The 15,227-nt window shown below is 39.3% G+C and overlaps 1 protein-coding gene across 11 annotated transcripts in view; it reads right to left on the bottom strand.

Annotated features, from left to right (window-relative positions):
- Positions 1-15,227, bottom strand: part of ANK3 (ankyrin 3) — a 382,424-nt gene that overhangs the window by 135,721 nt on the left and 231,476 nt on the right. For 6 of the 11 annotated variants that reach the window (XM_061374052.1, XM_061374053.1, XM_061374054.1 and 3 more), the window contains 6 exons: positions 12,220-12,321; positions 11,672-11,770; positions 11,180-11,278; positions 5,172-5,270; positions 670-855; positions 95-118 (listed from right to left, as the gene is read on the bottom strand). In XM_061374052.1, coding sequence (XP_061230036.1) covers positions 95-118; positions 670-855; positions 5,172-5,270; positions 11,180-11,278; positions 11,672-11,770; positions 12,220-12,321 — 609 coding nt within the window. The remainder of the gene's footprint in view (positions 1-94; positions 119-669; positions 856-5,171; positions 5,271-11,179; positions 11,279-11,671; positions 11,771-12,219; positions 12,322-15,227) is intronic. The other 5 variants (XM_061374060.1, XM_061374061.1, XM_061374058.1 and 2 more) reach the window with 1 other exon arrangement.

Raw genomic sequence — 15,227 nt, 5'->3', positions numbered from 1 at the left:
CCTATAAAAGGCGATGCAAAAAGGAGGAGGAAGAAATGATGCAGCAGCACTAAGTCATGGAGGAGTGATGATGCATATATATATTTATATATACCTCAGTTGTTCTATTCACCATCATCTAGGTTAACACATTTGGAAGCAAAGAGGGGGAAAAAATGAACGGTTAGTTCACCACTGGTGATATGGATGCAAAAAGCTTCATGATTGCTACGTGGCATAGCAGCTCAGATGACAGCACAATCTGCACACAAAGGAAGCTCGACTGAATGGAAGCTGAATGATTGATTATTTTGAATGTTAATTGTTACATGTTTACCAAAGTTCTTAAAGTAGCAACTGCACAAATAACTCATCAAATAACTGTACAATACCTATAGCACACCACACTCTAGTGTCTTCATTTCAGTAGTTTTCATTCTCAAGATAACAATTATGATAATATTTCGCTTACTGTTTTCCACCTGCAAAGTTTCTACAGGAGAAATTAACCCCAATTTAAACAAAAGGGGACACAGGGTAAAGGAAGCAAATGAAATGTTATTCTCAATCAAACATTAGAAGAGAGTAACTCTGCAGCAAAATACTTCACAATAAGGGAGATCTTCATAGAATGCAATACATGTGGTCAGCACTTAATAACATCAAACGTTTTTTGTTTTTACAACTGACCTTTGACTCCACATCAGCATTGTGGTCGTTCTGCAGGAGCAGAGCTGCTGCCTTCGTATCGTCCTTGCGAGCAGCGATGTGAAGGGCAGGAAGACGAACTTTTCCCTTTGTATCATTTTCAAGCAGCAGTGAAACCACCTGGTCATGACCTTGCTGCAAAGCTACTGCCAAAGGCGTGAAACCATCCTGCAACATACAATGGGGACTCTCAACACATGTTCCAAGCTTTCCAGGGGGTGGAAAGGGGAAGGGTAAAGACCTCAGCATTAGTAAAAGTACTCTTTCAAATTCAACAGTTAAGTGAAAATTGTGCAATTCAGAATTACCCTGCAATGACACTGAAATTGGGGTAAATTGTTGGCGAATATCCTGGTTTTGATCCCAAATGCTCAAAACACCTTTTTGTCACTCCAGGTTTAAACATGAAGTTATAAAACACAACCAAATGAAAATGACTGGGACTTGAGAAAAAGTGCGAAATTACTCATGAACTAAAAGTTACCTAAATAAGTATGTGACAGTAAAGTGTATAATTATAAAAAAATGGATAAAAGCTGAAATATTTAAATTACAATTGTTAGTGATATTTCCATAAGAAATTATTATCCATTTCCCCCACAGCTACAGGTTATAATCTATGGGTTTTAAGGGAAAAAAACCCCCAACATTTCAGCTGTATCCTCTGATATATTTTATATGTGGATTTCAAATCTAATAATAGTTGAATATGAATACCATATTCACCCAATATATCAATTATTTTACTATAACTTCCTTTTATTAAAATTTATATAGATGTGATGGAAAATTCTCTTAAAAGTAGAAATTATTTCCTTTCAGAGTAGCAGATAGCCAAAGTAGTGCAGAAGAAAAAAACCTGAAAAATAGGAGATTTTTGTTCAGCAGATTTTTGAGTGGATTCCTCAAATACATGAAAAGGACAGTCTGAGATGTTTTTATAACTTTATTTTTATGGATTTTTAGAAAACCAAAGAATGAAAGAGTTGTTATTTAGATTCTGCTCCTTCCCAAACACTGAAGTGGCATTCCAATCCAGGAACACATTTAGCTTTGCCCAAGAAAACACCCATGGATCAATCACTCAGAAAGTCACAAATGCAAATTGCTCTACTTGGGATATTTATTTACTACGTTTGACTCTTGATCAACACATCCAAAGCTTATATTACTAAAATTCATTACAGTTCAGTGATAAACACCTTCTTTGAGTTTTCAACTGCTGCTGTCACCCTGAAACTGTATCAGTGTGCAATAAAAGTGCAGCAATGACACAGAAGAATGCAGATCCTCACTCTATGTTAAAATTGCAGTGTTCAAGTGTTAACTTTTTGACTTTTGGAACTTCACAGAACCATAGAATAGTTAGGGTTGGAAAGGACCTTAAGATCATCAAGTTCCAACCCCCCTGCCATGGGCAGGGACACCTCACACTAAACCATCTCACCCAGGGCTCTGTCCGACCTGGCCTTCAACACCTCCAGGGATGGAGCATTCACAACTTCCTTGGGCAACCCATCCCACTGCCTCACCACCCTAACAGGAAAGAACTTCCTCCTTATATCCAATCTCAGCTTCCTCTGTTGAAGTTTTAACCTGTTACCCCTTGTCCTATCACTACAGTCCCTAATGAAGAGTCTCTCCCCAGCATCCTTATAGGCCCCCTTCAGATACTGGAAGGCTGCTATGAGGTCTCCACGCAGCCTTCTCTTCTCCAGGCTGAACAGCCCCAACTTTCTCAGCCTGAAAATACCTGAAAATAACTTAACAGAATGTTTTCAATCTGGAATCTCTCTCTGTGGCTTACCAAACAAAGAGCGCTCAATTTAGAAGGAGAAACAGGAGTTCTGAAATAGAGCATTATGGGTTTTTTTCAAACTTTTGGAGGTGAAAGAATAATATAAAAAAATAAATATCACTGAATTTTCTTTTTTCCTATGATTTTCTAAAAACTAATTTAACCACAACCTTCCCCTTTGACTCGGGCTCACCACCCTTCAGTAGCTGTTCAGGGCTCTGGGCTGTGAGTTCCCCAGGCTGTCAGTGTTTCCTGAGGTGAAACAACCATGTAGCCTCAGACTGCAGGCAGAGAGTGGCACAGGGTGTGAGAGATGCTGTGTGGCTCTAAAGGCCAATATAATCCATGAGCACCCCCACAAGAGGGCTCTGGTAATATAGTTACACTGTACCTGCAGAAACAGAGGCTTCTCCCTGGAAAAACGCAGAGTATGACAGCTTGCACCTCAGTGACCTGAGATGTTAGCTTCCAGGTCTATTTATACAGCAGACAGCAGTAGCTGTCACAAGGAAACACTGATTTAGTTCACAAAAAGAGTTCACAAAGAAAAGTGATTTAACTATCTGCAATGCCTGTTCTCATTGGTCTTTCTCATCTGCTAAAAAAGCTGCTAAAAATAATGTACATATATATATAAAAAAAAAATCCTAGGAATGCATTTTCTCCTTTTCTTTATGGAAAAGGGAGGGGACAAATGGTGAAAAGAGCACTTCATTTCAGTTCCAAAACAGCTGCCATCCGCTATACCTCCAGTTTCCTAACTCTGATGAGAGCTGCCCATCGTTTCAGTGTGTGCAGAGATTACTGTACCAAGGCCAAGCAAACTGCAACAAAGGATATTAACACCAACAAGAATGCATTTTCACCACATGCTCTCTGGAGATGCCAAGTCACAAAAAGCAATTGCAAGCAAGTACCTTGATGCCAGTACTAGAATTAGCAACTGCACTTCAAAACAGAAGGCAAAGCCTACTCCAGAAAAAAAAACAACCAAAAACCACAACAAAACAAAACCTCCACAAACTAAAAACTGTGTAAAGAAAATAGCTGGTTCTAGCTTATTTAGATTAAAACACCTTCATTAGAGTTTTATTTTTAATGAATATTTAGCTAAGTGGCAGTTTTTTAATAACAAAGGTTTTTGCACTTACAAAGATAAATCAGATTTATATGAAAACTTGGACCAAGAGAAAATAAGAAAGCACTCATAACCAACTATCACAAACTAGTAAGGCAATAAAGGCAATGCTGTTTTGTAGTCTGGTATATTCGAAGGAATTCTTGATGGATAAAATTAGATTACACCTTATCATCAAGCTGTGTCAGAGAAAAGCTCAATTTACAGTGACATCCAAGGGTCAGGGAAAAAACAATACAAAAAAAAACCCAAAACAAACAAAAGAAGCAAGCACTTATGCATTTTTTTTTTAATTTTTCCTTTTTTTTTGTTTTCTCTCTTCTCAGGAAAATCATACAGTAGCATGTACATTTCCAGAAGTGTGAATCTATCGCACATATGTGGCAGCCCCATGACTTCATTGTTTCCAATTTTTTACAAAGAAATGGAAATGTTGTGAAAGCTACAACTTTGAATTGATTTTCTGTAGTTAAAATCTTTATTTTTGATATTTCTTGGCTTTCATATTTTTAAGCATTTCCAGAAAGTAATTTCTGATGCACACTTTCAGTTATAACTAAGTTTTAGTGACTCTTGAAAACATAAGTTTGATCAATTAGTGATCAATTTTTTTATAGTGTTGACTTCAGGAAAAGATTACACGCATACACCATTATACAGCAATGCCATGAGGTACAGTGATGCAATAAACAAATTTTGCTTCTTTTTCTTTTTTTTTTTCCCAAGAGGTAGAATTTTTTAAAATAAGCATTATTTCTTTCTTGGCAACAGTTGAAATGGAAAAATCATAATTAATATGTATAAGAGAGAGCACATAATGAATTATCATTCTTTTTGGTAGCAAGATCTTGTAATTAAGGCAACTGAAAATTCATCAGACTGAAAACCTATCTCAATGTAGTACATTTACAACTATTAATATTTATGCTATTTTTTTTTCCTTCCACATTGCCTTTTTTGAGTTAGAATTACTTTAAAAACAAGAAGTAAAAAGTGTTCTTCTAGGAAGTTCAGGGAACTTTCATCTTTCTGTCAGCTTGAAATTATCAGTGCAGGACCAGATGGAATAAAAAAGTGCGACAGAGAAGATATCAACACGCCAATAAAAGCAGTTCAGAAAATGCTCCAAGAAGTAAGTAGCCCTGGGTTTTTCCTGGTACCCACAGCTGGCTCCAAAGTGTATGTGCACAGTTGTTCTTGCTTTATCGTTGCCCTCCACATTATTCACTATTTTTAATGAAAGCTCAGAAAACATTTATATTATGCACACAGCTTCCCTGTTAGAGCACTTAACCTGAAAGATTACTAGTTATAAGAACACATCTATTTTTAGAACTGTTTCTAATTATTTTGTATTTTAGAAATGGAAGGAGGTGGTTTACATTGCTGAAAAGACAGTAACTTAATACTAATTAGAACACTTCATAGAGAGAACTTTTTATTGATCTTTAATTTTGTATTTAAAAGACTAGTGTGATATAAGGTGGAAAGAATCAATGCTGAAGCACATTTTATTTTGGTCATAAAGTGTGAAATTCAAACTTTTACCTCTGTGGCAAGGCTTTGACTGGCACCATTGTCAAGAAGAAACTTAACAACCTCCAGGTGGTTTTCTTGGGCTGCCATATACAGTGGAGTGAAACCATTCTGAAAGAAGAAAACAAAGAGTAAACACTCCACAAACATTTCATAGACCTTCTAACCTCAGGTAGATTAGGAGGAAACCAAATAAACTGTGTGCTCACATACTAGATAAGGTCATGATCTCCCCAGATTTAAGTGAAGATAGGAGAAGGGTAATGTTATTTAAAAGGACACAGTGGAATTTTTCAACTGACCAGACACAATTCCCACAGCTAAGCAAGAATACTTCCATTTATATGTGTTGCAAAGTCAAACTAAAAAGCCATTTGGACAGAGTATTTGGTAGAGATTAGTTATGATTCCAGATAAATGCAGCTGCAGCAATGGAAATGCAAAATGGGACACGAAAATACAAGTCTGTAGCAAAAACAAGGGCAATGGCTCTTCAAAATGCTTCCAGTTTTTTCCTCTTCTTTCTGTTAGCTTTGACTTCTCTTTCACTTGTGCCAATACTTATGCCTTTTGTCTCCCCAAAGATCTGCCTTCTGAGCATAGCCTGCTTGTGGTCACTGAACTACTTCATATTTCAGGCACCAGGAGATCTCAGTAGTCTGAGATGGAGGCTTATCAGTGTTTCCAACCACATTAGAGCACATCTCAAATTATGCTTAAGTGAGTGATTTCAATCAATGCAATACAAGTATTAGAGTCTGCAGAGCTTAACTCATTATCTGGCAAGTGCTTTCCTCTTTCAGTCGATCCTTTTGTCTTTGCCTTAACTGTATACAGATCACAGTCTTTCAGGAACTGAACTGTTGGGGGCTAACATTAAAGCAATGTATTTTTCCATATTATTCTAAGCATTTCTGAAATTCACAGCTTTAATGTCACTCACAAAAACAAAACGGAAAAATGAAGTAATGAAACCTGTCCTGGGATCATGATACCTCTGAAGGAATTTAAAGAAGTTGCTGATTTGCACCTGAGACTGCTTGGCTTTCATATAGACTGCATGTCCCTCAGTCCAACAGAATTGTGAAAATATAAATACATTTTATAATACAAATTTTACAATAAATTATAAATACATTTTACAGTAAGAACTTAAAATATCCATATATTATTGACTGAGCAGGTTGGTACTGTTGAAGCAACCAAAGCAGTATCATCAATATGAGCAACAATCTCTTTCTCCTCTAATCTACCATGATATATGTTTTACCCTTCATACTCCAGCATCACTGTCAGACATACCACTTCTGGATTTTGCCTGATCCCTTCCCTTGTGGTATCACATGGATGATGACGCCATTATACATTTGGCCAGGAGGCCACTGAGGTTTCAGTGGGCCTTGTCTTTCTTAGTATCTTCTAAATCTCATGCCATTAGCATTTCTGTGAACCTCAGACTTCTCTAAAGTAAACTTCATGCAATGCTTCCCTCTCCAACTACTCAATCCTAAAATACTTCCGGACATCTCAGCCTACCACACACCACTTCTGGTGATTACACCAGAGGGTCGGAAGGACAAGGTTGAAAGAAAATACACAATAAAATAGGAGGTAAGGGGTAGTTAAAATTAATGGGGAAAACATGAGAAAGATTTCATCTGGCCTATATAATAGGTAAGTTCAGGAAACGCTTCCATGTAACTGGGTTTGCTAAGAGTATCAGCACTGTTATGTCTACAATGTGGCCAGTGCACAGATTTCAGCAGGGTGGAAGTCCCAGGGGGAGCAGCTCAGCAATTCAGCTAGAGCAGTTAAAAGGACACTGACCTAGATTTTGCAGGAAACCAACAGAGCCAGAAATGAGCTGAGAAGAGTTTGGCCATGTACTTGCATCAGAGAAAAAACATCAACGTTCTGGGCTCTGGAGTGATGAAGGAAAACCATAGCCTGAGACCTATAGCAGTTAATTTTGACTGAGTTATAGTAGCTGCAGTGAAAACAGCTGAGAGACATCTGACTGTCACAGCAATGTGGCTGAGTTGCAGGGCACACATCCAACACAGAGCACACAGGAGAATGCAGCTGACCTGAGGCCGAATGTGCAGGCTTCACTGGCAGCAGAGACAAATAGGAGGTCAGAAAAACAGACAGTTAGAGAGAAAATGGCGTGAACTGTTTGTTTGATCCAAGAGGAACTTTACCATCAACAAGACATTGAGCAGCTGTTGAAGCCACATGTTTACAAGGCTTGCACAGGCTGCAAGGTCTGTTGGTGTTCCAGTATTTTGATGATTTGGTCTCTATTCAGGAAAGCATCCCTACAAGCATAAAGCAGGCTTTGGAGTTCTACTGGAGCCAAAACCTAAAGTTAGCAATGTGTTAATGCACTCTCCAGAACCAAGATCTGACTGTTTAGTTACTGTAAAGTCAAAAGTCTGCTCAATGAAAAAAAAATAAACTCAGAAAACACCTGATAAGGTACCTAATATGTCATGTTACAGGTTGTTACTTTAGTGAACAGCAGTCTGGCATTTTTCTTTAACATTTCATAGCACACTCAGTTATCTATTTACTAACTCAGCTGGAAACAAAGTTTATTTTTCTTTTAGTTTCAAATATGTGCATTTAGAAATTAAGCAGGAAATTCTATGTAATAATTAGTTTCAGGAAAAAATTAATAGGCAAAAATTCTCAGAGCAAGCATTATTAGCATTTGGAGACAGAAGAGAACTTTTTCTCCTATGTTAAATTACCGTATGGTTTTCAACATCTTTTCCCCCCCATTTTTTTTCTTCCGCTCTTTAAAAAGGGGCTAAAACTGACAGCCACAAGCCTAAGGAAAGCATTGTCTTTCATAGTAATAAATAGCCCTTAGAGGAGGCACAAAATTCAGACTTAATAAAAATTAACTTTTTTTTTTTTTAAAGACAGGAATTTTGGGTAAAGAAAGCCTCGCATCCCTAAAACTGGCACCATCAGCAGTGTAGAGCTGTTACCTTCAGTGGAAGAGGAGATAAAATCAAACTCATAGAAAACAGGGCAAAAATAAAAAATAAAAAAAAAAAAAACTAAAATAACTTTGGCTAGTCTCTTTGTGGGCACATAAAATTCATCTGAACTCTATGCTAAGCTTTAGGAAAGCTCAAGTGATGCTCAGTACCACAGCCAAAGCTGACCAAGGTCCAGCTTGACAACAGGGAGTTCCAGGGACCTCCCAGAAAGACTAGTCCCTACTGGAGTATCTCACTGCCAGGTACTGGTATGGAATGGCAAATATACATGTCTCTCAAGCAAAGATGTCAAAGGCTTCCTTAAAGGAGGAATAAAATTACAATCTATAAATCTCATATATTAGCAAAATAATGGTAACGTGGCAAAACCTTGGGGTGTGTGGACACTGCAGTTACCTAAGATGTTTACAGTCTCTGATTATTTTTAGTTTCAGGGCTCAATACACAAGTTCTCAAACACAGGCAGAAAAGACCCTTTCAAAGCCATCTTCATTTCTTGAACAGAAAAACACTGAAAATATTTCTGCTTTGTTTTACTTCTCAACAGTCACAGAAAATTTTACTGAAAAGTGCTTTTTGTTGTTCTCTTTCAATTCAAGTTACATGGTGCCTGGAACCAAATGTTATTGTACCTAACTAGTACAAAAGAGTAAGAAAGGAGAACTGAGCCACAGGTGAAGGAAACATGAAATTCACATCACAAGCAACTCACATCCTTGAAATAGACTGTATTAAACATTTTGTTCATCCTATCTGAGAGCAATTAAAAAACAGTATTTCTTTAAAACGTAAATTTTTAAATTTCCCTTTTTTAACAAATATTTTCTAGGACACCCATATCTGCATAATACAGAAGAATGGCAACACTGAGCCAGATGAGAAGACCACCTCATAATCTGACCCTTTCTGTGACACTGCCTGCCAGCCAGCCTCTGAGCAGGGAGAGCAGGAATGGGGCAGGCATGAAGGACATCTCCCATGGCACAGCCACTTACCTGGCTTTCAGCATTCTGTGGTTTATGCATTTAAATAACCAGAGTTTTTCCCTGTTTCATTTTACTGCTTGCTCTTAAATCCAGCTGTTTTCCCTTATTTCAAATTTTCTATGATTGACCTAAATACTCATTCAAAGGACTTGACCAAATTTAATAGGTCTGCCTATATTTGTAGCACAGTACCTCCTTGTAGAAAGAAAGGGGATGAGCCCCATTAAGCCTGAGACACTGAATTATGTGAAACAGTATGTGAACATTATGTGAAACATGTGAAAAAGTTCTTTCCCACTCTCCCATTCTATCAGTTGTCTCTTCTGACTCTGTAACAATTAGCAGCTCCTAGGACACTGAGGGGTAGATCTAAGGCTCAATGTTACATGCTTTGCTGTGCTGTCTGTTACACAACCACTTCCAGTATCTTGCAATCACTCCTGGATGTGCCTCCACGTTCTTCATCGCCTAAGCTGTGCCTCTGTGGCTTCTGGACAACTTAAAACATATTTACTCTGTTGATGAATGAGGTGGGCAACTCAGTTAATCTCAACTGATGGTTCACAGTATCACAGTATCACAGTAGGTTAGAGATTGGAAGGGACCTCAAAAGATCATCTAGTCCAATCCCCCTGCCGGAGCAGGAACACCTAGATAAGGTTACACAGGAACGTGTCCAGGCGGGTTTTGAATGTCTCCAAAGAAGGAGATTCCACAACCTCCCTGGGCAGCCTGTCCCAGTGTTCTGTCACCCTCACTGAGAAGAAGTTTCTTCTCAGGTTTAAGTGGAACCTCTTGTGTTCCAATTTATACCCATTTCCCCTTGTCCTTTCATTGTTTGCCACTGAGAAGAGCCTGGCTCCATCCTCGTGACACTCCCCCTTTATATATTTATATACACTAATAAGGTCACCCCTCAATCTCCTCTTCTCCAAACTATAGAGACCCAGCTCCCTCAGCCTCTCCTCATAAGGGAGATGCTCCACTCCCTTAATCATCTTAGTTGCCCTGCGCTGGACTCTCTCCAGCAGGTCCCTGTCCTTCTTAAACTGAGGGGCCCAGAACTGGACACAGTATTCCAGATGAGGTCTCACCAGGGCTGAGTAGAGGGGAAGGAGGACCTCTCTCGACCTACTAACCACCCCCCTTCTAATACACCCCAGGATGCCATTGGCCTTCTTGGCCACAAGGGCACAGTGTCGCTCATGGTCATCCTGTCGTCCACTAGGACCCCCAGGTCCCTCTCCCCTACACTGCTCTCTAACAGGTCGTTCCCCAGCCTATACTGGAACCTGGGGTTGTTCCTGCCCAGATGCAGGACTCTACACTTTCCCTTGTTATATTTCATCAAGTTATTCCCCGCCCAGCTCTCCAGCCTGTCCAGGTCTCTCTGGATGGCAGCACAGCCTTCTGGCATGTCGGCCACCCTCCCAGCTTAGTGTCATCAGCAAACTTGCTGATAGTACACTCAATTCCCTCATCTAAATCGTTGATGAATATATTAAATAATACTGGTCCCAATGGTTAACATTGCATTTGGGAAAAGATCCAAACACAACCTCGGATTTTACTGCACTGTCATCCCTATGGGGAAAGACAAGACTTGGTATGTCCATGATGCCTCTTGGTACTCTCTGACCACATGGCAAAGGGTAAGGCAGAAGTGGGACAACTGGAAGCATTTAAAGTTTTAATCACATGTTGAGTTACAAGGTGAGAATTAACTCAGTACTACATTCACTAAAATGCTGGCTTCAGTAATAAGACAGCAGCTGTGTGTTTAAACTTTGTCTCTGCACCTGTTGTCAGCTACCTATGTGTGTGGAACAACCAAGAAAGAATGTTTCTTAATATGCTCAAGGGATGACGTTAATTTTACTAACTCCATCGAACCCTGTTTTCAAAAGCTGGCATTAACATGATGAAATCTACAAAATATACTAACATTATAGTTTATAAGGGAAGAATGTTTTTAATGTCAGCAAAGTTTCTGATAGTAACAAACAGAGAAATATTACTCTACCTGAGACTGTGCATTGACATTGGCCCGATTTGTAACCAAGACTTTGACTACTTCAGCTTGTCCTGCAAGGGATGCTATGTGCAGTGCTGTGTTTCCTTTCTGAAATGAAAGACAGTGATATTTGAAAAAAGTACAAAACCTGAACCTGAATACATAACTATACTATCAAGAACATATTCCACTTTAAAACATAAAATTTCTAGCAATAAAAAAAATAACCTTACTGGATACTTCTACTGGGCAAGTTATTCTAGAAGACATGGACAGAAACAAAGACAGGAATTTCCAATTTGTTAAGTAAATCTCATCCCTTGTAACATGTGACATTTGCTATAACCTAAAAAGTTTCTATTAGATAATAATTGGAGACTACTCCACCAGTGGAAAATAGGCAATTACTGCTGCAGTAATGTCTGCTGCAACCAGTTGGCCGACGCCTTGTGCCCATGCCATCATTGTGAACAAGAGAACAATTAGATAGGCCTGACTGACCTTTGTTGCTGCATCAACACTGGCACCTCGCTGTATCAGTTCAGAGACAACTTCTACGTGTCCTTCTTTGGAAGCGAGATGGAGAGCATTCAACCCATTCTGATTTAAAAAGATGGAAAAAAGGAAAGCAATGGGAAAGATTGCCAAACGTTTTTCCAGCATAGCAAACATGTCAGGAGACAATTTATTATATCCCAGTGAGAGGACTGCTTCTAAAAATTACTCTTATATAAACTTTACAAGAACTGCATTATAAGGAAAGAGTATGAATTAAGTCAGGATATACTAGCTCTGGGGTCTCAAGTTCGGTGTGTTTTCCCATGATTTGATGTAATACAAGTGGAATGAAAGATATCATTAAATAGCACAATATTGTGAAATGGTGTCTTGGTAAAGGGTAAAAAAAAAGAAATCATTTTTACAAGATAAATATGACTCATCAAAAACCACAAAAGTTATCATTGATATGAAATGCAAATATAAAGAGAGATTAGAGAAGTTGTGAGAAAGGTATTTATTCAGCAAATCTGAGCAAAATGTTCTTTAACCTGATTTGAAATGTTGATGTCCACTCCATTTTTTAAGTAGTCGAGAGCCTTTTCCAAGTTGCCAGCTCGAGCAGCCCTCAGGTAACTTGCATTTGCATCAGACTGAAACAAAAAAAAAAGGAAAAGTCCCATTAAAAACTACAGCACAGTATAAAAATATAATCCCTTGGCAAAGTTTCTAATGATACGACATATTGTACATACGTTTAACTAGACATGAAAGGATCCCAAACTGTCTTACCAAATACGGGTCAAAACCTGCCCTCCCTCATGTGTAAATAGGCTGTCTGCCTGATGAGGAAGCACAAGATTTGACTTCATACATAAACATGAATTATGTAGCACTGTCAAACATGCAAGGCTAGCAGATGGATACATCTGGTACCCAGCATGGAAGACAAACATAGTGAGGCTTGGGAGAGAGCTCCATGGAAACCACTCTGCTTTTTCCAAAAGTGCCACACCACCTTTAATGTCCAACCTGAACAGCCTGGACCAGTACCGTGAGATCTCACATGACAGATTTTAAAAAATACAAAATACTCAACACTGAAGGATTGGACTGTCTGAATGAAAAAAACAAAACAAAACAAAACAAAACAAGCCCATGGTTTTACAACTTAAGGCATTTTACAATCTAACATCTGATTACATTTTGATTTGTTTCCGTCCTCCCTTATTTTATGGCTTATCTTCTTTACAATACCTTCCACATTCGGTGAAGTAGCCAGAAATCCCTAGGTACAGTGCTATTCTTCACACTGCGTTTTTTTCCTCAGACCTCCCTTTAAAGATAGCTGTGCAAATTTCCCCTATGATGACTTCAGCTTGAACATGAGGATGGCAGAAATGATGGCTAAGTTATGAAAGAATCACTGAAAGTAATTCCTGTCCCCAGAGGGTTTTAACAACAAGTTACACAAATACCCACCAAGGACAATTTAGATAATGCTGATCCTGCCTTGGAGCAAATGGAATGAACTGGATTAGCTTTCAAGAGAGGCAAATGGTGTAACCTTTGATTTTATCTGTGCCATGGCTTTCCCTGGCACCTTGAGTAGTAAACGCTTTTTTTTCTTTTGTGCCCTCTTCTCCTCTGGTATAACAGGAATTGTCTTTTTGGGTTTTTTTCCCCTCACAGCATCATTTCATCACAGGCTTACATCACTACAACCTTAAGTGCTTTATGACCTTTCAAGGTTCTAAAAGAGTGCAATAAGTTACTTTTAGAGAAAAAATTAAAGGCAGCAACTGCTGAGAGAAAATCAAAACACCCTGGCACCAAGAGGTTATCCAATAACTTTTGTAACTGGATAAGTAACTGAGTGCGTAAATACTATTGTATTTTTCCATTTCTCATTTTCTGGATATGCTAGAGACTTTACTCTCCTGCCAATGCAGCCACTTCAGTGCATGTTCTTTTCAAGCACTGCTTCAAGACCATCTGAAGTCACTTTCATGCGCAGGATGAAGTGATCTGGGAGCATAATGACAGCAAAATGGAAAGTAGGTGCAAAGTCTGCTTTCTTCTTTGTACCAGTACAAGCTACAAGGCTATTTTACTAGTGTGTTCAATACAATAAGCTCTCTCTTCTAAGGAGATAACCATTACTTATCAACTCTTCATTTTCTCTCAAGTTTTGCACACATGGCATTCCATGTTGCAGTGATAAACTACTGACTTCTGACCTTCCCTGTTCTTAATGACTATTTTCCAAGCACGCCACACTGATCATTACAAATCAAATTCTGCAATATGCCTCCAGCAAAACAGCCCCCAGATATCAGTGTTTTATTAGGCTTTATCAGAAACAAGGTGCTGCTACAAACTACATGATCACTACTGTATAGACTATGGAGAAGAACAGCTGCCTTGAGAGGTGCAGCAAAACACTTTCATGTGGAAGATCATCTGAACTGTGCAATGCAGATCATTACAGGAGACAGGTCATATTCTCAGTGCTTAGCAACAGCAGCCACTGGGGTAAAAACCAGGTCAGCATTTTATCAGCATTACTAAAGGTATGAGGGAGAACTTAATAGACCAGGAGCCTTTTTTGTCCCAGTGTAACGGCATGTCTGTTTGGCACAGTCAGCAGGTGGATGATAATTAACATCAGCTGTTTATAGCTGCGTCTGGGTGGGGAAGGGATGCACCACAGAAGCTTGCTGTGGAAAATCGGTTCCTGCCAGTCACATTAGTGCACACCAGACAAGAAACACTGCCCATACTCAGAAATGCTTAAACCTATTTAATCAAAAACAATGGGGAGGGGGCAGGGACAGGGAAGGCAGACTGAGTGATAAATAGCTGATATTCACATTAATAGCTAACTGCTGTTTCACTGTAGGGGGAGAGCAATGCCTGTGTCTTTTCAGGGCTTCTCTTGGAAGCACTAGCTTGCTAATGGGATGAAGGACGAAGGTCAGGTCATGCTTGAGCCTGGGTACATACAAAACTGTTTCATATCAGGCTAGCTCTGGTGCTGCTAAGTGATGCACAAATCTATTCCTGAAATCCCTCAAGCAACCGGCATGCCCTCCTTTGCCAGTCACCACTCAAAACTCAACCCTGTTGCTCAAACTGTCCAAAACCACCAGTAATAGAAGCAGCCAGGTTGTCTCCTAGGTGGTGGGGTTGGTGGGGTGCTGGGCATAGTGCCCTACTCACCCGTCAGTCTGGGATCTCACCGCTGAGACAGGGACAGGCCTCTAGCACGAGGGGCCCTGTATTGAAAAAGCAGCGCCAGCATGTGCAGGCACTACAATAGTAACTAGGAAGCACCCAGAGAAGCTGCCATTTAACAACACACCAGAAATAACACAAAATCTCCCACACTTCAGCTGAGCTGAGCTGGCACTTCCAGTTTCCACGTTACTGGTTTCCAATTGCTTGAACATGATGTGAGCTAGTGTATGAAACTACAGGAGCTGCCTTAGTAGCCAGGGAGTAACACATCCCTGTACACTAAGAAGGGGAAAGCTTTCTTTTTCTCACCTTGTCTAAA

Source organism: Neopsephotus bourkii, unplaced genomic scaffold (genome assembly GCF_033783945.1).
Source record: "Neopsephotus bourkii isolate Nb327-2 ecotype Australia unplaced genomic scaffold, CSIRO-AGI_Nbou_v1 NB_1634, whole genome shotgun sequence".
NCBI classification, from domain to species: Eukaryota; Metazoa; Chordata; class Aves; order Psittaciformes; family Psittacidae; genus Neopsephotus; species Neopsephotus bourkii.
The sequence above is the reverse complement of the archived record's forward strand: the minus strand, read 5'-3'. Positions and strand labels throughout refer to the sequence as shown.